This window comes from Serpula lacrymans (assembly GCF_000218685.1).
Source record: "Serpula lacrymans var. lacrymans S7.9 unplaced genomic scaffold SERLAscaffold_1, whole genome shotgun sequence".
Classification (NCBI taxonomy): domain Eukaryota; kingdom Fungi; phylum Basidiomycota; class Agaricomycetes; order Boletales; family Serpulaceae; genus Serpula; species Serpula lacrymans.
In genome coordinates, this window is record NW_006763290.1 from 635,229 (window position 1) to 660,924 (window position 25,696).

The 25,696-nt window shown below is 41.8% G+C and overlaps 6 protein-coding genes across 6 annotated transcripts; 1 reads left to right on the forward strand and 5 right to left on the reverse strand.

The window, feature by feature from the left end:
• Positions 1 to 842, reverse strand: SERLADRAFT_404505 (uncharacterized protein; the record flags this gene model as incomplete). Its single annotated transcript, XM_007312059.1, has 5 exons — positions 1 to 132; positions 228 to 316; positions 375 to 582; positions 647 to 763; positions 813 to 842. 5 exons carry the CDS (start codon positions 840 to 842, stop codon positions 1 to 3), a joined length of 576 nt encoding a protein of 191 aa, XP_007312121.1.
• Positions 843 to 964: 122 nt separating this feature from the next.
• SERLADRAFT_344987 (uncharacterized protein) lies at positions 965 to 1,318 on the reverse strand (the record flags this gene model as incomplete). The annotated part of the gene is made up of 1 exon (XM_007312060.1): positions 965 to 1,318. A coding segment is annotated over one exon (354 nt), but the record flags the coding sequence as incomplete, so codon positions are not given.
• A 3-nt stretch (positions 1,319 to 1,321) lies between these two features.
• SERLADRAFT_431720 (uncharacterized protein) lies at positions 1,322 to 2,098 on the reverse strand (the record flags this gene model as incomplete). Its single annotated transcript, XM_007312061.1, has 1 exon — positions 1,322 to 2,098. One exon carries the CDS (start codon positions 2,096 to 2,098, stop codon positions 1,322 to 1,324), a length of 777 nt encoding a protein of 258 aa, XP_007312123.1.
• A 5,178-nt stretch (positions 2,099 to 7,276) lies between these two features.
• SERLADRAFT_375438 (uncharacterized protein) lies at positions 7,277 to 7,605 on the reverse strand (the record flags this gene model as incomplete). Its single annotated transcript, XM_007312062.1, has 1 exon — positions 7,277 to 7,605. A coding segment is annotated over one exon (239 nt), but the record flags the coding sequence as incomplete, so codon positions are not given.
• A 15,054-nt stretch (positions 7,606 to 22,659) lies between these two features.
• On the forward strand, positions 22,660 to 23,985 carry SERLADRAFT_431724 (uncharacterized protein; the record flags this gene model as incomplete). The annotated part of the gene is made up of 4 exons (XM_007312063.1): positions 22,660 to 22,923; positions 22,961 to 23,080; positions 23,134 to 23,350; positions 23,414 to 23,985. The coding sequence occupies 4 exons, from the start codon at positions 22,660 to 22,662 to the stop codon at positions 23,983 to 23,985; spliced, it is 1,173 nt and encodes a 390-aa protein (XP_007312125.1).
• Positions 23,986 to 24,976: 991 nt separating this feature from the next.
• Positions 24,977 to 25,485, reverse strand: SERLADRAFT_375439 (uncharacterized protein; the record flags this gene model as incomplete). Its single annotated transcript, XM_007312064.1, has 3 exons — positions 24,977 to 25,024; positions 25,074 to 25,206; positions 25,259 to 25,485. A coding segment is annotated over one exon (175 nt), but the record flags the coding sequence as incomplete, so codon positions are not given.
• Between the last annotated feature and the right edge of the window lie 211 nt (positions 25,486 to 25,696).

Genomic DNA, 25,696 nt, shown 5'->3' on the forward strand with positions numbered 1-25,696 from the left:
TCAATCCAGAGCTAATCCCATGTCTAATAATCTGTACTCCTCAGTCAAAGGACAAATAATGTCTACAGCTTGATGGTTTGTAGTTCCATATAGTTGAGGTGGTTGAAATTGCTGTGTTTGCGGCTGGCCAGGCTATGTACTAGGAGTAGATATTGTACGGTGATATTTCTGTAACTAAAAAGATTTGTTCCAGTAGAGGTCAGCCTAAATAGGTTAAGACTACCCACATAGTTCAAAGTATGAGCCTGTGCTGGTTTCATATATTCTATTCCCCATTTTTCACAAATCCAGCTATATTTGATGGCAGGGTTCAAGACTAAAAAAATAGGAGTTAAATGTATAAGTGATGAATGAAAAGGAAAAGAAGAACATACACATCAAAATAACATAGGCTAGATTCTCATCTGTCTGACAATAATAGCCAATAGCTTTATCCAATCCTGCCTGAATATATGGCTTGAGGCGTAAATGTTTATCCTGTAATAACTCCCATCTAGACATGACCAGTTTGTACACTGGGATAGCTGCAGCTAGGACTGGAACTTTCTCAAAAGACAATGTCTGCTGAGCTAAGTGCGCAACCTTGAAAATAGTACCAAATATAGTGTAATGTGAGATTATGATTACATATTGAATAGATACTCACTGAGAGAATTGATTCAAGATCTTTTAGAACTTCCCACTCTTTGGCCATCAACCTATACCTTGTAAACTCTGAGTCAGAGTCAGTAACACTTAACTCAGCTACCAGGCACTCAATAGCCTGTATATCTGTTTCAGCATAAAATTCTATTACCAAATATTGTACTCACTGGGCGCAATTCTCTAAGCCTCCCTAACATCAAGTAGGTGGAGTCCCACCTTGTCTTTACATCCAATATTAGCTCCAAGGTTGGTAAGGTAACAACCTCATTTTTTCCACTTTTATCATGTTTGATGAAAGTCCTACTTTCATTCCCTGCCTTTATAATTTCCTGCAATCGCTCTCGACAGTAAGATGACTTCCTGACAGCACGTACAAATTTTCTTGAAATTGTAAAAGACATGGAATGAGACGAAATGGTGACATTGAAACCACTTGACAAGGTAAATACAAGACTAAGAGGATATTGTTTTGAAGATCTGGTACGTGGAGCACTCTAGAGAATTCCACAGCCCTAGCCACTTTGCCATTCATCACAGGATTAAACACCATAGTACCAACACCAGCTAAATAGACAACAGTGTGATCAGCCAGCTTGATTGGCACACAATATGGGGTATAGTGGTGCACCCAATGACGATGAGGTGTCATATGAGAAGTGGCGCCTGTGTCTGCATTTCAATCAATGTCAGCATCAAGTTGGAGAGGGCAATGAGGATCAGAGGGATGAATGGAACAAAGACTTGCATTTCCAGCTGATTCAGTGACCACAGTAGATAAATTGGCATTATTGGGCGAAGATTTGGGCTGCTGAGAGGTATTCTGAGAGTTGCTGGAGCCTGCCTGAGCCTTATTGCCACGCTTGTAGCGATTCTTAGCACCCTCCACTGCCTGTTGGCGACTAGAAATGTATCTGTGGCATTTGTCTTGGGTATGACCAAGTAAACCACAGAAATCACACTGAACACGAGTAGAGGTGGTGGATTGGTTGCAATGATGGCAGTTAGGATGGGTGCAGGTGCTATTGGCAGTGGTAGACGAAGAATGCAAGGCAGAATCGACTTCAGCACGACGACGGCAATTGACCTCTTCAGCAAGGAAAGCATCCCTGAGCTGGGTCTTGTCCAAGGTGCCCAGAAGTAGTAGAGATGAAGTGAAGTGGGCATATTGATCAGGAAGCGCCCTAATCATGGCCATGCATGTCAATTCATCGTCCAATTCAGACAATGAGAAGCCAGTAGGACGAAGATTTTGAATCTGATGCATGCCTTCGTCAATTCTGGTCATGAGAGACTGCAGGGACTCGTCCTCCTTCTTTCTGATAGAGAAGAAGTCGTCATAGGCATTAAATCTCGTCCCAGGCTTCTTAGAGACGTGCACAATTGCCAGTTTCTCCCAGATCTTGACAGGATCATCAATGATGCCATCAAGATGGATGCTGCTCTTTGGTGACATTGAGGTATAATGCACCAGCAGCCTTTTCAGCTCTCAACTCCCATTTCTCTATTGCTTCAGCGTCAGTCCCAGGACACTTTTCAGCGCCAGAGACGAGCCTCCACAGTCCCTTGGTCATCAACCAAGCTTGCATTCACCACTCCACTGGGGGTAGTTAGTGCCAGACAAGGGATGGAACTTGGGATCAGAGTCAGACATGATGGGTGTTGTATAAGACAATAGAGCAATGATAAATGATGTAGGAGACGGCTATAGGCGATGGAATAGTGGCAAAGACAATGGGCAACAGTAGGAGGCGAGCAGATAAGATGGTGAGGCGGTAGAGAGAGGATATGGAGAGGGTCAGAAAGCGCAAGGATAGGTCCAAATAGGGTCCAAAAAGCGTCTAAAAGCGATCCAGGAGGGTGCTAAGGCTTCCTAGTGCTGCTACAGGGTTACGCCTGTGTTCCCCTTTCAATTCCACACTGATATTAACAGAGAAATCGCCTCGAGACAGTGTTGGTTAATAGGGCTTGTATATGAGTCAACAAAGTGACTTAAGCTCCCCAAACACCGCAGACTGAGAGAGGCTCTAGGCAACAGCAAACTGAGGCAATGCAGGCGAGCTTCACAGTCTATAGGCTTGTTCTATCTGATAATGGACAGAGTAGAGAAGATTGGAGCTTTATGCACACACCAGATATGCCAAAAAGCGACAAATAGGGCAAAAAGTCGAAATTGATGCAGAGACAGATAAGATGGATGGATTGCCACCAAATCAGAGGTATAGGGAACATTTTTATAGAGTAATAGATGGCCCAAATATCACAAGAAGTGAAGCACAGGATGTGGAGATATGCAATAGGGGTCCAATAGGGGTGAAAGTGCCAAAAATGCGAACTTCACAGAGGATGATGGAGTGGATGGATTGCCCCCAAATTGAGGGTGTAAAGTGCAATAGTATAGGGTAGTAGATAGCTCAAATAGGGCCAAGATCCGAGCACAGGATGTGGAGATATGGAATAGGGGGCCAAAAGGTGATCAAATGATGATGAAGGCTCACAGAAAGATCCAGCTCAAATCCAACCGCTCTGACAGGTCTCCTAGGGTTATTTAGGTCGTAAAAGATGATGGTAGAAGTTACAGGACGATCAGATAAGGATTGGGCGAGATATGGTGCAGATAAGACCAAAAAAGCGTCCGAAATGGGGGTAACTTGCAACAAGGAGTTGTTGTTGGAGATCAAGATGAGATCAGAGTAATCTGAGGTGATGGATGAGATAATAAGAGTCCCAGAAGACGATGGATACGATGGATAAGCAGTAGGACACTTGGATGGTGAGATATGAGGTCAGGAAGATGGCTAGAGCACAGGGCTCATAACCTATTAAGAACAAAGCTTGAAGGAAGTGTCTAGCCACTTGCTGAGAGCAATCAGGGACTGGAACTAGAGTCCAATGTGAGTAACTTTATTATTAGAGAGTATGACAGGTATACAGTACCTAGAGTCCAATGTGAGTAACTAGAGAATAGGAAGCATTGGACTCTGCAGTACTGTCCGAAGTTTTGTAAACAAAGGTAAGCAAAGCAGCCACAAAGGCAATAGAGAACACAGTCAATAGTGAATGATAGAAAAATAGATAGAGAAAGGAATGAAAATATATAGGTAGCACAAAGGTGCAGAATCACCAAAACTAACAATATGTTCTCCTCTCGTGAGATAATTGTCTGCATGGAACTCTGTACCTACATTACTCCTTACTCCTTACGAGCTCCTGCTCCCCCAGCAGTATGTCACAATAACACATTTTCAGACCTTTCCTTTTTATTTTCATTCTCCGCTTTAACCTTTTACTATAGTTTTCTCACACTATGCCATGCGGCACTTTCCTTTTATTCAAACTCCTCTTTCTTGCGCTGCACTGCCTTTCTTCTTATTTTAGCTACAAGTCTCTCATGCAGTGGAGCTGGTCACATGGGCTGCGCCCTTTGATATCATCAGCCACTACTTTATCAACTGTATAGTACAATATGTACAAACAACCTGTAGTAGTATAAATACCTCAATAGATTCAGGAGACTCCTCAGCGAGTCCTCCTGTTGTATCCTCACAACTAACTTGTTGAAACCTAAGGGGAGATCTGTTTCTTATCTCTTTACTCTCTGACTAATCAGCGGTACATACTGTTGGTTGGTAACCCGTCGCTCTGACTGGTCAACGGCACATACTGTTGATTGGTATTCTCTTTGCTTGTTCTAGTTGTGCACCAGAGTAACTAACTCTTGGTTGTTACACAGTATATAAGCTGTTATTCCTGTACTCTGTTGCTGTAGTTCAAATATTGAATAGATTCCCTTGCCTTTTTGCCAGCCCTTTTCTAAATCTTTTCTGATCCTTCTCCGAAGGATCTTTACTCTACTTCCCTGTCATCCTCTACTCTCCTCCGTCCATTTTTTCCGTTGAGTTAGGGACCAAGGTCTGCAGAAGGGCCTAGCGCATGAGCTAAGCCAATTCCCCATCTTATCCCCCATACTCTGTTACTCCAACCCCCCACTCCAAAGAGGTTATGGTTCTGACACATGCAATCATATCTCTCGGGTGCCAAGCAGAAATATTACAAAAATATTAAAAGCTCAAACTGTTACAATACACAAATCTTTGGACCTTTAAATTTCATTCTATACTTTAACTTTCTTTTGTAGTTTTCACACACTGTGCCATGCGGCGCTTTCCATTTTGTTCAAACTCCACTTTCTCACACTGTACTGCTTTTCTCTATCCTTAGCTACAAATCTCTCATGCAATAGAGCTGGTCACACAGGCTGCACCCTATGACATCATCAGCCACTGCCTTTATCAACTGTATGGTACACATGTACAAATAGTCTGTAGTAGTATAAATACCCCAATAGATCAAGGAGACTCCTCAGCAAGTCCTCCTGTTGTTTACCCACAACAAACTCAGTCAGATCATAAGGGGTATCCACTCCCACTCACTTCACTCTTACTTGTCTGAGTTGTGCACCAGAGTATACAAACTCTTGGTTGTAACACAAACCAGATCACCTCAAGACAAGTACCCAACTCATAAATCCCAATGCAACTGGACTCTGCAACACTGCATTGCCATGGTTTTGGAGCATGGATTTGAAAGGTGACACCTCCAAACAGACCTGGATGTCTGAATGTATGTACACTGGCCTGGTCATGGTTTCACGGTATCAAATAACTAGCATTTAGTCATAAAATACAGGGTCCATTATACTATGTCATAGTAGTCCAGTATTCCCGGGCTGTGTAGCAGTCCAATACTTCTGAGCTTTGTAGTAATCCAGTGTTCCTGGGCTTTGTAGTGATACAAAATTCCCGGGCTTCTACTTGCTCCCGGTATCCAACCTGGTATCCAACTACAGTGTGCCTGGGTTCCACCCTTTTATTGAGTGAGCTACTACAAATAGCTACAAACTTGCAGCAGTGATGTACCCAGATCAAGACAGTTCTGCTACTATTCCATATTTATAACTGCATAACATGATTATGTGGAGGTACTGACCATCCCGGAGTCTCCACCCCGCATATTGTATGTACATACTCCCTCATGTAAAATGCAACACATATTCTCTCACCACTGCAGGATGAAAGCCCGTGATTCAACAACTTCCCACTAAATACAGCAATAGTCCCACTATCAAACTTGGAGCAAAAACCTGCCCCGGTGAGCTCCAGAATGGCCTCATTGTAGTTTTCTACGCTTGCCAACATGTCATACCACTCTGCTTTGGAGAGACAACCCCAGTGTACTGGTGTCTCCTGATGGCTGATGATAGAAAGTGTATTAAAGACTGAGCTCCATGCCTTTAGTACTGTCACATCATCTATATGGTCCTCACCTCAAACCAGCACCTTCCAGACCAACTCATAGAGCACAGGGTGAGCTACATGCAAGATTACACTCATAAGGGCCCTGGCCTCCACAAAGGATTGCAACCACAGATTCTATATGCAATCACATCTCCTAAGATTTATGGGACCTACATCTATCTACCGGGTGAAAATGACCCTCTCCCATTGTATATTATTGACGTCCCCAAGTTCTGCCGCTTTGCTGGAGCAATTGGAGCTATTGATGGCACACACATCACATGTATCCCATCTGCAGCTGAGCATGATGCCTCTCAGAATTGCAAAGGTGGGCTGTCACAAAACTGCCTCACCTGTTGCAATTTTGACTTGAGGTTCACCTACATATTGAGCGGGTGGGAAGGGTCTGTACCTGATGCGGCATTATTTTATGACACTCGCTTGAATAGTCTGCGCATTCTGCAAGGTAGATTCTACCTAGCGGATGCTGGTTTTCCATCATGCCCACAGCTGCTCATTCACTATTGTGGTGAGTGATACCACCTCCAGGAATACGCTTGAGGGGATCACCAGTAAGTGTGCCCTCATTTTGTGTAGTCTGCACTGACAGTCTTTCAGACCACAGAACTCGCAAGAATACTACAATCTGCAACACTCCTCCGCTCAAAATGTGGTTGAACAAATCTTCGGCATCCTCAAACAACATTTTCAAATACTGCTCCTTCCCCCTGAATATAGCATGGCCATCCAGGCCCATGTCCCCCCTGCTCTTTGCTTCATCCATAATTTCATACGGGTCCATGACCCGCTTGAAATCAATGGCTTTGACGACATTGATGACCCAGTTCCCGATGCTACAACCGGTACACTTGCTGCCGAACCATCCACTCTGGCCAAACATTCAGATGTGAGCACTAGGCAGGATAGAATAGCCAGGTTGATGTGGGCCAATTATCAGGACGAGTTGCGTCATAGAGGTAATATGTAGCTGTTTTGTTTTTTTCAAGATATGAATCAGTCAGTTTTCTTACTGCTTGGAACAAAAAAATATTGCAATTGTAAGAGTAACAGGGATAACATATAATGATAACTTTAAACAAAAAAAACCATATACTAAATGTCATCTTTTATGACAGACTTAATACACGCCATACACAAGTCCTCCCATTGCAAAATGTTCAGGTAAGTATCCACTATCCCAATGTCCTGCTGAAATACATTGATAATCTTGACTAATGTAGGGATGCCGAGTTTGCTATCAAGTTCCTGCAAGCCCTGGATGGCAATGTTTTGCCAAATGTATACCAATTGTTTCATGATGTTGAAGCGAAAGCCTGCAATAAATGAGGCAGGAGTTGGAGGCACATCTGAGGGCCCAAGTTGCGTAAAAGGGGGAATGGCAGGGGCATAAGCCTGGTCAGGTCCAAACTCATACTGGATTGTGTTGGTGATGTCTTTCATTATTGGCACAAACTGGGTGAGCGTATTATTCAACCCAGTAAGTGCATTGGCGGTCATTAGGTTTAATGTGACTCGTGCAGTTTTGGACCCACAGCCACTCACTGTAATGCTTGCATTCTTTGAGCAAGTCACAATTGACATGGCATCATCATCTTCTTTCGCATCAGGTGCACACTCTTTTTGTTTACTACTCGTGGATCCCTGCATAGTAGAAACCACCGGTGACATTGGTTGCTGAGGCATAGACATCTTGCTAACCAGCTCCAAGTCCCATTAGTGCCTGGAGATATTGATAGGTGCTTTAGTCAGGACCGTACTCATCATGAGGATACAGTTCCTGCACATGCAAGACAATACTTATTACTAGTACATTCTCTCACCTGCTGATTAATCCTTGAAGTCATACAATAAGTTATTCTTTTTCTTATTGGATAGTTTCATCCTCAGACCACTTCTCTTTTATTCTACTTCTGGTCTGAGAGATAGACAATTAGCTATACAAACCATACATACTCATGTGTTGTTCTTTAGCTTTTTATTACTTGAATTACCCACTTTACTCCTTATCAGAAACCCTTGAGTCTACTATCAGTCCTCTATCTGCTATAATTTCTAGCACCTGTCAACCCCAAACTCATTGTACCTCTTATTCCCTGCAAGTGCAGTCGGAGAAGGGTATCATTTTTGTTATAGTTTAATGTTGCCTCACAAATTCATCCACAGCATCAAAATGAGGCCAGCCTTTGTTTCAGAAATGACTCACTCCAGGGTGTTTCTAACGTATGATCAGCAATGTTAGATCTGCATAGATGGTGTACATACTTAATATACTCATGCCAAACTGCCTCATTTGCAATGCTAATTGCTGCACTATGCTCATTATCCCAGTGAAAGCCAGATTGTTGCGATAATGTTTTGATATTCTTGTGGATAGCTTTTAACTAAGTAAATATCATTATCAGTGGTGTAAATCGATTGTGAACAATCTGCACATGCCCTTTGCCATTTGCTGTTGCAAGCCTCCCACCCTTTGAAAGCACTTGCAGTATGCGTTTCTGCAAATTGTTTGAGTAAAGGTGCCCAGAAAGACTTCTTGAATGTTCCACCATCGGCAGCTACTACTAAGTTAGCTTTAAGTTCCTGTACGGACTCTTACTAATCAGTACATTATGCAATATAGCATTTTGGAAACACATTGTTCAAGCATGTCCATAAATCTATAATGTAAGCGCTACAGTCTTAGATATCCTCCTGGCAACAAGACACCACCAGATTTGGAAGTTATGAGATATTTGCATATCCAACGTCAAATAGAAAATGATGCCTAAAAAGGTGAGAGACAGGTCTTTGATGAGAAGACTCTGATCCAGCCAGGTCATCTTCAGGACAGATTTTATAGTAATTCTAGGGTCAAATATTTCATGTTAAGTCTCTCCAACAGTGTTTGTTTGCAGTAAGTTATTTCCATCACAGTCTTTTTCTTGACCTTGACATACAAATGTGATTCAAAAGCCTCAACTATGTAATGAAAAGATTCTGAAAACACATTATCAGCAGCAACTATACATTCCTATGTAGACAAATCTTTTTGCAGCTAGGCATCTTCACACTTCACCAGAAGTCCTACGAGAAGTGTAGACAACAAGTTTCTGTGGTGCTCGCAAAAGCTCATATGGCCTTGAGCAGCAAGAAGTGCCATCCTGAGGATGCGGACAAGGCAAAAATCCTTGCTGACCCAAGTCCCACCAACATCGAGCAAAGTCAGGGCACACTCAGTTCTACACCTAATAATGGTAACCTCAGCATATCAAATTTTCAGAGTAGGATATATTGTATTAACTGTGGGCTCAAAATAGTGCTGCTATATAGAGCTATATGATAGACACTTGTTTAGGCACACTATAGCTACTATATTCCCTATATAGCACTATAGTGGCTATGATAGCTATGAAAGACAACTAGGTTTTTCCTCATGGAGGACAAGTCCATAGCTTCCAGATCAATAGAGGATGCCCACACTTGGGATTAAAGAGTCACATAATGAATTGGGCAGATCCATTAAGTTTACAGGCCTATTGAAAGGCTACTGTGTTGACGAGGTAACTGTTTGGAGTTGGGGTATCAGAGGTCGGAGTTTATGCTGGTTAGGTATTCAAAGTCTCCAGAGGATAGAATGAGATGTTGTTTAGTACCCAATTAATCAACAGATTGTAGCAGGTGAGCCAATTGTATCCCAAAACTGTGGAACAGGAAAAATTCAATGAGGTGACATAAAAGTTGTTGGAGTAACTTATCTGCAAGGGAAGCAGACAGGGACGTCCACCCACTGCCTTGGTAATGATGAAGTTTGATGTTTTATCAAATCAGCAAAATCAGATCAGAGCAGCAGTATAGGAAGAAAATTTACTAGTACTTACAAAGCCAGTATCTATTTTAAAAAAAAAGCCATTGGAGGTAAGGGAAACATAGAGGGAATTGGCATATAGAGTAGAAACATTGAGTTGGACCTCCATCAATGTACAGTCAGGGTTAGCACAGTCCTCAACCTGTGTACAGTGCAAAGGACTGTTGACTATATTTTTGCCTTGGTGGCATCTGGTTTGTTTTCCAGAACTGCTGCAGTGGCACAAGCTTTCACAGCACTGGAAGGAGACTATTTTGCCCAGCTGGCCCACAGAACAGACGGAGATTATTGTCAAAACAGTGTTTGCTTTCTTTTGGAGTGAGTTTACTATCCTTTCACAGCTTGCTGGATAAGTCCTGAGGTTTTGGATTAGACGTGAATATGTATAGTGGTGGGAATGGGAATGGGACAAGGAGTTGCTGCAGAACATGGGCTTGGTGGAGGACAACAAGGACTGCTTAGCAGAGGGGGACATAGTATTGGTGTATGATGAGGACTTGGGCTAGGTGCCAGTTTCTCTACTAACTTTGCTGTGCTATCCCCAGTAATGGGGGTCAATAGTTTTAGTGAGAACCCATAACTCCACAAGGGTGTCTGGTTTTCAATGTGGCAGACTTTGTCCTTTATCCTTGATGGGAGTTCCTTGTAGAACTGATAGCGGAGTGCACCTTTGCCCCACCCTTGAATTTGGGAGGCAAGGCAGTTTTATAATGTTAGCAAGGGAGAAACTACCAGGTCACCCATATTGGTATGCTCATGTCCTGGGAATATTTTGTTATCCATTCTACACACAGGCCTTAAAGCCAAGGATCCTTCTATTCAAGAAATAGAGATTTTGTGGGTTTGATGGTTTAGTATAGAACCCGACTACATATCTAGCTTTCAAGAAGTAGGTCTCCAAAAGATTGCTTTTGTTCTGCAAGACGGTGAACTTGCTTTTGGATTTCTGGATCCCTCTTCAGTGATTAGAGGGTGTCATCTAATGAAGGTTAAACAACACACCTACTAAGAGATAGACCCTCTACTGGCTACACATGCAAGGAGCACAACAATTGGATTGCTTTCTACGTGAACGTATAAGGTCTTCTGTTTTTTTGTTGCTGATTATCAACTGTACAGTACAACATGTATTTAAGTATATACAGTGACTCCAAAAACCCTTTCCATGTTGACTCTGGGTGTCATGTATGAAGCATACCATCAAACAGCTTGAGAATTGTACTTAGCTTTGGTGGAGTATTAAATTGTACATATTCTTGGCTATAAAATTCCCCCATAGGTAATGTGATTTGGTTCACATGCTATGGAGATATGGCTGATTTAAAACAGAAAAACCATGAAAAGGGTTTTTTCACTTTTAAACTGATGACTAGAACCTCAGTCAAAACATTGAATATTTGCCATTATGTGTTGGTACAAACAAAGATATATATACAAATAGTATGTCTGAGCTTAAAAAAGTTCACACACTTCTGATTCTCAACCACCATCATGGTCAAATCCCTCCCTTTTAATCAAAAAAGCTTTATCCTTTTATTGCTTGATGTTGGCTACTCTGGTGAAGCTATTTCCAAGAAGACTGGTGTTAGCCCTTCTACTATATCCAAACTTTGTGTCAAAGAGCATTCTTCCCTACCTAAAGCTATTAAAGGTTATTCTTCCAAGCTTTCCCCTACCAATATTTGACATGCCCAACATCTTATTACCTCTGGCAAAGCTGAAAATGCTATTCAAATGACCAAAGCCCTTACCAGCATCATCAACCAACCCCTCTCATCCAATACTGTTTGTCTTCATTTGAAGAAATCTAGTATGAAGGATGTGGTAAAGTCCAAACACCCCCTTCTCTCTACTAGGTATCACAAAGCTTGTTTGGATTTTGCCTATGCTCACAAGGATTGGACTCTAGAGGACTGGAAAAGAGTAATGTGATATGTTGAGACTAAAATCAATTACCTAGGGTCAGATGGACACAAATGGGCATGGAAAAGGGCAGATAAGGGGCTTAGTGATAGACTGATAGATGGAACCCTCAAGTTTGGAGGAGGTTCCTTGATGATGTGGAGCTGTATGACTTGTAAAGCAATTGGATTTGATACCAAGATTGATGGTAGGATAGATGGGGACCTTTACCTTCAGATTTTGAAGGATGAGCTCCAGCAAACCCTAGAGTACACCTGCAGGAAGGCCAAGGACTGGCTAGAGGAACAAGCATTCAATGCTATAGTTTGGCCTGCACAGTCTCCTGACCTAAATTTTATTGAACATCTCAAGAAGAAGCTTGCAGGGTATAAAAACCACCCCCAATGTGATTCATGAATTGTGGGTAAGGATTTAAGTGGAGTAGGAGAAAATACCAGTTGAGGAGTGTCAGAAATTGATTGAAAGTATGTCTAGAAGGATTTAGGCAGTGTTTAGGGAAAAAGGAGGCTATACCAAGTACTGATAACATCCAAATACCCCTTGCAATTCAAAAGTGAAAAAACCCTTTCCATGGTGTTTCTGTTTTAAATCAACCATATCTCCATAGCATGTGAACCAAATCACATGACCTATGGGGAAATTTTATAGCCAAGAGTATGTACAATTTGATACTCCACCAAAGCTAAGTACAATTCTCAAGCTGTTTGATGGTATGCTTCATGCATGACACCCAGAGTCAATAGGAAAAGGGTTTTTGGAGTCACTGTATACCCTTGCAATAGATGGAGACTCTTCAGCAAGTCCTCCTGTTGTATACCAACAACAAACTTGTTCCTACTACTTTGAGTCTACCAACTCAACCTTACCTTTATCACTACTTCTTAAGTATGTGTACACCAGAGTCCACAAACTTTGGGTATTGTTACACTGATCCTTTGTGATATTATTATGTTGGCTTTGTTGACAGAGATTTATCCCTCCACTATCTTGGTGGAGGTGTTGGCCATATCAGGTTGCACTTAGTGGATTACAATTTGGTGGAGAGTGCTATGGTTTTCCAGGTTCAATCTTTGGTTTCAGTGAATACAGATTACCATTATTCTTTAAGAAATTGAGGATTTGTTAAGATTCAGTACTCCTATCTTTGAAAATTTGATATATATGATCTTCCTCTTTTGTTTTCCATTTACTTTCTCAAACAAAATTGTCATCAGCCATTTCCTCACTCTGATGGTTCCACTGAAGAAGGTGTGACTTGTCCTACAGAACTTATACTCATTTTGAAGCATGTGATTCAGATTTTATCATGTATAAACATAATTTAATAATGATAGAGACTTAGTCTGTATCAGAGGAGTACAAAGAAGGTCTCATGGCCATCAAATCTCAATATTGTACCCATCCTATCAGATTATACTCTGATGATTAGTTTGTTAAACCACAAAATGCCTGTTCTGTAATAAAGGTTGCTCTTGTTGAGGCCGACTTCTCAGCAAAGCATTACAGGATAACCTCAAAAGGCTAATCCCTACAGGCCTTCATTATTTGTGCCATCTTCTAACAAATAATGATTATTATGTTCAGATCTATGCACATTAACAGTATCCTTAAGGATAATCATAATAATGAAAATGTTATACATAAATTACCTTTTCAGATGTACTTTGTTAACACTTCAGCCAACCTCTTTCCATAGCCTCTTAGGTTAATCAGTTTCTGTTATTTGATGTGTCTAAGAGGCCTTTATCCTGGGATTATCCCATAGGCAGGTAATCCATGCAGGACCCCCTTGAGCTAATGTTATCTAGGAGCAATTTGAAAACCCTGGGAGTCCCAATTGGTGCCAGGGGTCCTAGCACTAATTAATTCCAAAAATCCTACACCCTATATCAATATAAAGCAGGACTATCCTGGAATAACCCAAAATCAAAGTGTTTTACTTTAAGGTATGTATTGACTAATCTAATTATGTTATAGAATATCCTGTGGGAGTACTTTCAAATGTTATCCATATAGAAATAGTAGTTTTACCTGTTATTTTGAATAGCATGTGGATACTCCCAAAGAATATCCATGGTACAATAAAGAAATCCTAATGTAGTATAAGTAGTACACAGAGTAGTCTCATTGGATACTATGGGCAGCTTGCAGGTACTTCTAAAGAATATCTGGGTATAATAGGGGTATTATGGATAATTGTTAGGATACTAACAATAAATATAGTAGTCTCATTTGGTGTTCTAGACATCTCAGTGGTAATTCCCAAGGACATACAAGTATAAGGAGGATGTTCTAGATGTCTTGGCTAGTTATGGGGACCCCCAAAGGACTTCCATATAAAATAGGAACATCCTACTGGGGCATCTGAGACAGCTAGTGGGACATAAGTAGTAATGCCATTGGATGTTGTGGATACTGTACAGGTACTCCAAAAAGATATCCAGTGTATAATAGGGACATCCTCCTAAAACATCTGGGATAACCTATTAGAACATAATTAATACCCAAAATAGTCTCATTGGCATATTGATCCTAGTATCTGAATCATATTAACACTCCATATAGAAGTACCTCTTTTTATGCTTAAAATGTTTTTTTAATAAAACTAAGTGAAACTCAGCCACTGCCTGAGAGGCTATAGAAACGACTGAGGTATTCCTATACTAAACCCCCTACTACTTATAGTTGGAGGTGCTACTCGCTATAGTATAATGACTAGGAGTACAATTGAGCTCCTAGTAGAACAATGGTGACTCCATGGAGTGGTGGCTATGCTCCATGGAGAACAATGGCTGCTTTAGCAGAGACCGGGTTTATCTGGTTTTGTCACTCCCACTTGAGTGCAACCGTAGTCCCATAGCTTTAGAGAATTTTTAGTGTTTTTTGTGAGTGAGGGGTTTAGTGAGAATGCAGGCAACCATATCTCCTGTAGGAACATATCTGATTACTGCCTCTCCCTTTGATACTAAGTCATCTCGGATAAAATGATATTTCCGTTGAATGTGTTTTGTGCGAGCACGGAACTGTGGATCTCGCGTAAAAATAATAGCTGCTTGATTATCACAGTGCAATGTTGTAGGTCCATTTTGAGCATGTCCAATTTCTTCAAAAAATGTCCAAAGCCATGCAAGGTGTTGTGCAGCATTGCTCAATGCAATGTACTCTGACTTCGTGGAGGATAAAGCGACCATGCTTTGTCTTTTGCTTGTCCAGGAGATTGCTCCTCAGATGGTGATAAAAACAAACCCTGATGTTGATTGAGACGTGTCTGGGTCTCCAGACCAATCTGCATCTGAATATCCATAGGAATCCATGTCCATGGAGACATCTGTGCCATCATATTGTAGTTCCATGTCCCTGGTTGCTTTCAGATATCGGAGGACACATTTTGCAGCTTCCCAGTGATGGCTCCTTGGAGCTGAGCTATGCCTGCTTAGTATTCCAACGACATAGGCAATGTCTGGGCGGGTTCCGAGCATGGCATACATGAGGGAGCCTACAATTGAGAGGTATGACACTTGACGCCCTTCAATATGCATCTTGTGTTGCACAATATCTTCCCCTGGAGCATTTGCAAGGAGTTTTGATCCATGGGCCATTGGTGTCCATACTGGTTTGCAGTTCTTCATTCCAGTACGCTCCAGGACTGTGTCAATGTATTGGTGTTGCAATAGGGATATTGTTTTGTTTGAACGATCACGTTGGATTTCTATTCCAAGGATGTATTTTGCTTCTCCAAGGTCCCGCATTTTGAATATGGATTCGAGTTTGGCTTTTGTGATATCCATGAATTTCCGGGATGAAGCTCCTAGGAGGAGGTCATCTACATAGACAACAGCAAAGCATATTTGTTTGTTGTCCCGGAATACATAGAGACATGTTTATGCATTTAGTCTTGTGAAACCGAGCTCCTGGAGCTTGGGATCAAAAGTTTTGTTCCATGTACGACCAGCTTGTTTTAACCCGTAGATGGATTTCTTCAATCTCCAGCAGTATCCAGGTTGGATAGGAACACCCCCTGGAGGAAGCATGTACAGTTCTTCTTCAAGTTCTCCATTGAGATAAGCTGTGGATACGTCCATTTGATCAAGTTCTAGGTTGTACTTTGCTGCCAGGGCTAGAATAATTCGGATTGACTCTAAGTTTGCAACCGGAGCAAAAACCTCCTGGTAATCAATCCCCTCCCTTTGAGTAAAACCTCGTGCAACAATCCGGAGTTTGTATCTCTCAATGTTTCCATTTTGATCAAACTTGATCCAGAACACAGGTTTTGATGTGATGGGTTTTACTCCCTTCGGAAGTGGAACAGTGTCATATACTGCATTAGTATTGAGACTTAGGAGTTCCTCCTCCAAGGCAGACTTCCATAATTCTCCATCCGGACGTGATAAGGCTTCCTTTAGTGTCCTTGGAAGGTCTGTGTTAGATGGACCAGTACTTGCTATTCCAGCAAAGAATGTTTCCTCTGTATCAGATGTTTCTTCATGAACCTCAGGAGTGTTAGGTTTCTCCATGGAGTTGTCATGCTGCTCTTTTCAAGACTGTTTCTCATCTAGAGTCCTTTGATAATCTCGGTATTTGTCTGCAGGACGGGTCTGGCAACTGCTTCTGCGTACTCCTAGGACTTTAGCAGGCATGACTGCTCTTTTAGGAACTTGTGCAGGTACTCCAGGGAGTAGACACATTTGTGTATTTGTTGCCCCACTCACTCCTGAAGGTGTTGAATCACTCCTTGGAGGTGTTGTATGCCTTCCAGAAGCTGATCCAATGGACAGGCTGTCTAGCTGTATTCGGACTTTTTCCACATCAGCTGGCTGTATGTTGAGGGGCTGTCCTCCCACTGACTGTAACTCTACTTTGGCTTTCCGTTCTGAAGATGGCCAGTGTTCAGGTCTTGGTTGTAGAGACTGTTGTGGAGGGTGTCTTAGCTGATCAGGTGCTCCCACTGCTCTCGGAATGTCTCCACAGAGGTATTGCCCCACTGCTCTTGGAACATCTTCATACTGATATGGTTCCATTGCTTGTGGAACATCTCCTTGGAGATGTGGTTCCATTTGCAATTCATTTGGATCTCGGATCCGAGGGTCAGGATCATCCTCCTCCAATGTTTTTTGGTCTGGATAGTGAGCATTCTCTGGAATGAGTCCCTCCCACTGATCTGTACTAGTGTCTGTGTTCCAGAGAGCAGTGTCATCCTTTTGTACCTTTCCGGATTCATTGAATATGACATGCCGACTGGAAAACACAGTCCGTTTTTCAGTGTCTAGGAGTTTGTAGGCTTGCTTTCTATGTGTGTAGCCAATCATTATGGCTTTGCGCCCCTTGGAGTAAAACTTCCCTTGCCTTTTGTCTTTCAGAATCAAGGCATATGCTTGGCATCCAAAAGGGCGAAATAAAGTTGGATCAACTCTCCTTTTAAACAGTATTTCATATGGGGTCTTTCCATGGAGTCCTTTGGCTGGGCGGCATGCTATGATATATGCAGCTGTTTGCATGGCTACCCAGAATGACTTTGGGAGCTTGGAATCATGGAGCATAATGGTTGCTAATGTAGCCAATGTCTGATTCATGCATTCTGCAATGCCATTTTGTTCCGGAGTATCTGCAGCTGTAGTTTCTTGGATGACACCATCTCCTCAGAGTTGATTTTCGAATGCATTGCCAGTATATTCTCCTCCCCCATCGCTCCAGAGGAATTCTGTGTATAGTGGAGTGAAGTTTTCTTCTCCCAAATGAGTCCGGAAGAATGTTTGGACATCTTCTTTCCATTGCTTGTATCATTCCAGTGCTTCACTTTTATGTTTTAGGAAATATATCCATGGAAATTTGGAGAAATCATCTACAATGATAATCCAGTACTGAAAGCCCTCCCTGGAAGTTGGTTTGATCGGTCCTCCAACATCTGTGTGCACAATTTGTATGGGGCACTTGGCTCAGTTTCCTCCAGTGGACTTGAAAGGTAATTTCTTCATCTTTCCTAAAGCACAAGGTTCACAAAACTCCGGGGTTCCGGTAAGGGTGTCTATGTCCTGGAGCTGTCCTTTTGTAACCATTTGTTGCAAGTGGTCCATTCCAATGTGTCCCATTCTCCTATGCAATAAATTTACATCTACTGCTGCAAAAGCTGACTCCGGGTTGATTTTGGGTTTTGCTTGGATGTGATAAAGTTCTCGCTTGTGTAACGCAGTGAGGATAAGTTTCTCCTTTGTCCAAATTTCACAAGCATTTGACCCTGCTGGAAAAAGTGTTGATAACCCCGTTTTGGACAATTTGTGGACAAAGACGAGTGCTAACGTGAAGTTTGGCACAAGTAAGACATTTGACAGTGCAATATTGTAGTTCTTTTTGCCAACAGTTGCTTGTAGGATTACTGTTCCAATTCCAATGGCATTTACAGAGGATTCATTCCCAAAACTGATTGTCCTTGGAGGATGCAGAACATGGTATGTTCCTGGCTCAAACCAGGAGCGGTGAGGGACCATGTGGGATGTTGCTCCAGAGTCAATAATAATTGTTGTTTTGGTCTTATCGGGTTCCGACACAAGGTAAGCTTGAATGTGTTTAGCAAGGGGCTTGGAAATATGTACATGATCCAATGCAATATGACTCTTCCTCAGAGTCAGATCTGGATGATTGCTCCGCTGTATTTGCCTTTTCCTTTTTTTTTCCTTTATCCTTGTGTCTTTCCTTTCCCTTCTTCCTTTGACCTTTTTCAGCTGACTGAAGTGTTCGACACTCAGTCAATATAAGCCAGAGGGACTTTTGGCCAAGTAACAGGAGCTGGAAATGATCCAGCATGAATATGAGTAGAAAGTTTGAATATGACTTTCAATCTTCCAACTCTAATTCCTGATACGTGAAAATTATAAGACACATATCTACTATACTCACCTGTAACCCTAGTTGATTCTACACTCAAAAACTCCAATACTAATACAGTGTCAAACTTGACAGTATTATTACCAGGTCTGGCTCTAATCACTTCATACTTCATATCAGCAGCATCATAGGGGTGAGCTTGAGGTTATAAAAAATATCTAGTGTATTAAAAGGTAGGGAGGATGATGAGATTTAATTTCTGGATAGATGACTGGGATGCCCCTTTTGAAGTTGATTGAGGAATTTTTTCAAATCATGTTCAAAGCCTGGACATTTTTTATGTTTTTGTTGAATTGATTAAAGTGGCTGAAAAGGATAAGATGGTAATTTTGTCAATTGAATGCATAATCCAGAGTATGTTTTGAGGATATTGGTAGGTGGGGTAGAAAATAATAGAGATTTTTGATAGCGTTGTTTTTTATCAATTATTTCATTTTTTGAAGCAACTCTAGTGTAGGCAAGTGGTTACATAATACTGTGTTTATATTCAGCCACACAGCATGTTGCCACCTCAGTTCTCAACTATTTGGACTGAGGTGAGCAACATGTTTGTTTCTCTCCTACATACAGTTTTACTTACAGTCTGTTGGTCTTCTGTTTATCAGAATTATAGGTTATGAACCCTGCTCATTTCTGAAATGTAAACTTAAGAAGCAATTTATCTAACCACACTCTATCAAACTATCATATCCACTATGACACCATCAACAACACCATCAATCTCCCAAGCTGGTGCTACATTCTGCTACCTACATATACCTTCCCACACACATTGCCTATTTCGGTATCACCTGTCCACGTTTGTTCAACACAAACACCTACCCTAAAGTAGTCACTATATATACAGACATGTATCATAGTTACTATCTCCAATATGATTGTACATTTCAACAGTGTAACTTGGTATTCATCAGTTGAAACCCTCATCATCAGAATATGTCTCAAACTTGTCTACAATGAGCTTATCAGAAACCATTTATACATCAGAAACCCAGTGTTACCAGGCTTGCACGTTCCAAGCGTAACACATTCTATCACTTGAAAATGACGGCTCAAACTTCCAAGTGTAGAAGTACCAAATACAGATAATCTTGGATATGTGTGGCCTACTAGGTATAATTGAAAGGTCAGATATAAATCCAAGGAACTTGAAACCAGTAAAACAAGGAAGCTAGGGCCCAAATATCACGTAACTTAAAGGACAAACCTATTACAATACACAATTTTTGGACCTTTAAACTTCATTTGTAGTTTTCACACACTGTGCTATGTGGCACTTTCTATTTTGTTCAAACTCCACTTTCTCGCGCTGCACTGCTTTTCTTTATTCTTAGCTACAAATTTCTCATGCAGTGGAGCTGGTCATGTGGGTTGTGCCCTATGACATCATCAGCAACTGCCTTTATCAAACTGTATACTACACATGTACAAATAGTTTGTAGATGTATATAAGCCCCAATAGATCAAGGAGACTCCTCAGCAAGTCCTCCTATTGTTTACCCACAACCAACTCAATCCTAACTTAAAACATAACCACTCCCACTCACTTCATTCAAAGCTTGTCTGAGTTGTGCGCCAGAGTATACAAACTCTTGGTTGTAAAAAAACTCTTAAACAGAGTGCTCTATTTAACAAGTGCCAAAGAAGTATGGACTCAGCTCAAGAATCACTATGAAGGGAAAAGCAAGCAAACCATTACTTACCTGATGGGCAAATTATTTTGAGGCAACTTAACCAAGGACACAGCCCTAGAACCCCAAATAAACAGCATGCACTAAAAGGCACATGTGTTAACTTCACTCGAACAGCCTCTAGATGACTCATTGGTAGCAGTGGCTATGATTATCTTGCTACCACCCTTATACTCCATCCTTTGCACAATCCTAATGTCTACTAAAGATAAAATGTCAATGAACACCGTAATTGGACACCTAATTGAGGAGAAATCCCGAAAGTAAAATAACACTCAGACTGTATTTGCAGCTAAAGTGTTAAAGCACAAGCTAAAGGAGAAGTCTGAAAAGAATAAGAAAAATAAGTGTTTCTATTCCAGTTGCGGCAAACTCGGCTACATTAAAGGAAACTGTTGCAAAAAGAAAGCTGATGAGGCAGCCAAAGCAAGTTCTGAGAAGGACAAACCTGAGCTTGCAGCTAAAATAGCAAAAACCTCATATGAAGAACCTATACAGCTCTTCATGGCCAACCTAACAAAGCCACAGAATTCCTGCTCTCAAAACAACAATTCATAGGTCATTGATTCTGGAGCATCAGTGAATATGACATCCCGTTGTGACTGGTTCATCACCTTTCACAAGGTCATCCCACCTGAAAGAGTCATACTTGCAGATAACAGAGTAATCTTGGCCACCGGGATAGACTGCATCAAGCTGGATGTCTGCAAAGGAAATCAGATGACTCGTTAAACCATGCTACAGGATGTTTACTACATTCCTGATTTGTATAACAACCTGATGTCAGTATCCAGGTTATTGAGCAAAGGCTATGAAATAAGGTTCTAGAACAGCCTCTGCAAAATACTATGGAAGGGACAAAAGGCTGTGTTAGTGCATAAGCATAAAAACCTTTACATACTAGATGCAACACCACACATACCTTAATGAGCCTGCATGGCCTCACTTCAATTGGATGCACTGCCAAGCCAAACAAACCATCTATTTGCGTTGCCAATGAAGCTGATAGTCTTGGAAGTGTCACTAAAGATATGGCATAATAGGCTGGGACATATCCACTTTGATTCCATCCAACAACTATCTAAAAATGAGATAGTTAGAGGCCTAGAAACCGTCAGAGAACCAGACATAAAGAGGGACGACTGTAGTCCCTGTTTAGCAGGGAAACAGACCAGAAAAAACATACCCCAAAAATCCAAAGTTGAAAATCCTCACGTTCTACACAGGACATACTTGGATATCTGTGGGTCTATGTCAGTCTTTATACACTCAGGGAATAGGTATTTCATCACCTTCATCAATAGACATTCACACAATCTGGTCATGAAACTACTAAAAATGAAGGATAAAGCATTTACCTGCACCAAAGAATACCTAGAAAGGGCAGAAAACAAAACTGGTCGGCAAGCAAATTTTTTCAGACGTTATTGAGGCGGTGAATACGGATCCAAAGAATTTGAGACTTACCTCAAGTCCAAGGAGATCCATCATGAAAAAACCAATGCCTACACACCTCAAGAAAATGGTGTGGCAAAATGAATGAATCATACCATTATGAAAATGGCACGTAGCATGTTAGAAAGCACAAAACTGCCCAAATCCTGTTAGGGTCATGCAGTGCTACATTCTGCCCACATAATTAACCAAGTCCCTATATACACGCTATAAGAAAAAATAACCCCTCATGAAGCTTACTCAGGACACAAGCCTTCAGTTTCCCATCTATGAATGTTTGGTTGCAAAGTGTATGTTCATGTACCTGATGAAAAAAGGGGGAAACTTGATGCAAAAACGCTTGAATGTGTAGGGTATGCCAAACACAGGCACACTCATGTATGCTTGCACAAATTATCAGGACATATAATTGAATCTAGAGACATTGTCTTCCAGACAATGAAACAGGCCTAACTCATGTACTGTTGAGTAATGAGAGGATTGATCAACCACAGGTAGACAAAGGCACTTACCTCCCAGAGCTACATCCAGTTGCTGAAATTGAATCCACCCCCATTCCGGATGCGGACAACACAAACAGCTTAAGCAGAGAGGGTGATGGGGAAAGCGAGCTTGATGAGACATCTTTTGGTGCAAGTTGAGTTGCTGACCCAATTGATAAAAGCATGTACAGGAACAAATTTACCAAAACTGTGGCCATGATTTATATGTGCCAAGTGGCTGACAGAGTGTGCCAAATTTCATTCCTGACCGGCACCAAATGTGCATGGGGTGAAGGGCACATGCCTCGAGGAGATGGGAGTCAAGATAGCTACTAGTCATCGTGCAAAACAGCTGCATTGATGGTGCAAAGAACCTACCTGAGACACACTAAGGTCACTCAAAGACACCCTCTGCGTTTTCTAAGATGTCTGGCCTCAATAAATCTACAGATACAACCACAACCACATCACAGAAAAAAAAAAAGGTGCCAAAGTGCATCTGGACAGGAAGCGACACCAAAAAATTGGTTGAACTTGCTGAGGAGTATATTGGCCTGCTTGGAGAGGGTGGGGGTATAAGCCTCAGTTCTATAACCTTCCTGAGGGCATTCTGGCACCTTAAACAACAAAAGGAGCCACCAAAACAGCCGACTCAATCCATAACAAATGGTTCAGTGTTAGTAGTAGAAGTACATTTTAAATCTTCATTGCTAACTGTTATTTCAGCTAAAGAAGGAGCTTATTTGTGTAAATCTGTTGATGAACACATCTGGGCTTGGATTTGATGTACAATGTGGACTGAAGATTACTGATGCAAACAGGCACATTTGGGATGCTTTCCTCAAAGTGAGCATCTTTATTGTTAGCAGGTATGGGAGGGGCTTATCTTTTTTTCGCAGAGCAAGTCAAAAGATGTTAAGTCAACCTACAACCGGTTAGCTTTCGATGGGTGGAGGTGGTATGACCCAATCACAGCTATTCTACCAAGCCGGGCAAAAGGGACTCATATTTTCTGTGCATCTCAAGCACAATCTGCAAATATCAGTTCGGCAAGTAAAGATAGGATGGATGTGGATGCTGAAGGCAATGATGGAGGGGAGGATGGAGAGGATGAAGGTGATGAAGAGGGTGCAGAAAGAGAGGCAATTGAAAAATAAGCATTTGTTAGTGCCAGAAAAGACAAGGGAAAGAGTGGGAGTGAATCCGGAACCTTGTATGTGTCATCTATCCACTCCAAACCTACTAGCGCGTCTGTCAGCATCACATCCTCCAGAAAACGCAAGTATTTGGCTGTTGATAGTACTAGTACCTCTGTAATCTCTGCCACCCCGAGCAAAGCCCCACATTCTTCTGGTGCCACTGCAATCAATGGTGTGAAGCAACAGATGCAGAGGATGGCGGATAACAAGGAACAGCGCGATACCAAGTGCAATGACTTCAGGTACCATTTCCTGAACATCGTAGAGAGTGCTTTCACCGGCAGTGTATCCAGTGGTGGATCTTCAAATATTGCTCTGTCTTTGTCTTCTCAACACGTTGAGCCTTTGAACACAAGGAGTCAGGCCATTAGAATGGCTGGACAGATTGAGACACACCTCAATGATAAGCAAAATATTGCATTCATTGATATGCTCTATGCAGATGATGTGCTGATAGGTGATTACCTCAATATGGCCACACAGGATGAAAATCTTCGCATAATATGGGTGGATAAGCTGTTGAAAGACTCTGCTGCTATTCCATCCAACTAGGTCTGTTGTTGTCTGGTGTCTGTTGTTGTCTTCATTTTGTGTTATAACTTGCTGTACCCCTGCTCAAATATAAGCTATGTACGTTGATGTGGAAATGGAATCAATCTTGCTGTAAACTTATAAGAAAACAAAAGAATACCGGCACCCTAGCTACTCTGTAAATAATTTTCCTCTTGTCCTCAGCTCTTGATGATATGATGCCCACATCCTCTCTGCAACAATCTGATCTCAATGCAAATTGGCTCCAAGCCGGTCTGGCTCAGTTGTTGGGCCTTCTGCGAGGGAGCCGGTGCTCTCCAGGGTTGAGGTAGTACTTGCTTCGGGGAATGTATTGATATCTTCAGGATCATGAGTTTGGATGTAGTTGTGTACCATGCAAAGTGCTGATGGTACACAGGCTTAAATGTCCATATCAAATTTGGGGGGGCAGACGGGGATTCCAAACTGGCGCTTGAAAACTCCAAAGATTTGCTCAATGCAGCAGCAAGCTTGAGTATGCTGCAAATTGAAGAGTTCTTCCTTGCTCTTTGGCCTAGTTATAATGTTAGAATAGCTAGATATATTATGAATAGACTCACGAATAGACTCACCTAAGTCCAATGTGGCCCCATTTGGTCAAATGATAATGTTCCCCTTAATAAAAAACAAGGAGTTCAGGGCAAGACCCAAAATCAGTGTCCGCCAGGTAATATTTACCTGGGGGGACACATAGAATGTGCTGCTGAGCATCATTGTATATGGCGGCATTGGCAGCAGAACCCTCCCACCCTGTAAGCATATAGAGAAACTGTAAATCAAAGGAGCAGCACGCTAGACAATTCTGGGTGACTGCTCCCTTGCGGTTTCTTGACAGATGGTGCTCAGACAACTTTGGGGCACATGTGATGTGCGTAGCATTAATGCTGCTAATAGCACCTGCAAAAAATGGAAATAGCTTTTGGTTGTTCTGAATTTTGGGTGGAATAAAATCATTGGCAGAGGGTAAGTATACAGTGTATATGGGTGCTGATGAAAATGCAAATAAATCTCCTTGAAATACCTGTAAAATGGTGAAAAGCTGGTGGATTAGTAGATAAAACTTTACTCACTTTGAAAGGGTGTCATTTGCACACTGGAAATGCTCGCCAACATGCTTCAGAGTGAGCTCTGTGATGCACATATACAGGAAGACACCCAGCTTCTCCTGTAAGGTGACATATTTGGGATTGATATGGCCTGCTTGCCTCAACACCCAGATCAGCCCTTCAAATACATGCTTATTTACACCTAGCTTGCTTTTGACCCTACCCGGATGTCCATTGATCAGCTCTTGGATCCAGCCTTGGCCTGACAGCACAGAAGTGTGGTATGGTGGCTTGTCGTACAGCAATTGAGAGTATAACACGATTGATTTGGAGGCGGCAAGTACAGCATGTTCATCATCATCATCATCATCCATTGAGTCCTCATCATCCAACACCAGATACTCCAGTAGCATGAGACGGAGAGTTTTATTATCCATTGCAATATCTCACTCAGGCAAGTGACAGTACTACTTCCATGTTTGGATGCCGAATCCCATCATCAAGGTTAGAGCTCCAACTCAAAAGGACAGCCACCATAGTTACGGGCGGTAATTTTGGGCGCCCAAACCACATTGTTTGGATATTCCCGTACATGCTCCAGGAACCAACGAGTTCAATGCACCTGTTGCGGGTTGTGGACTGTCAAT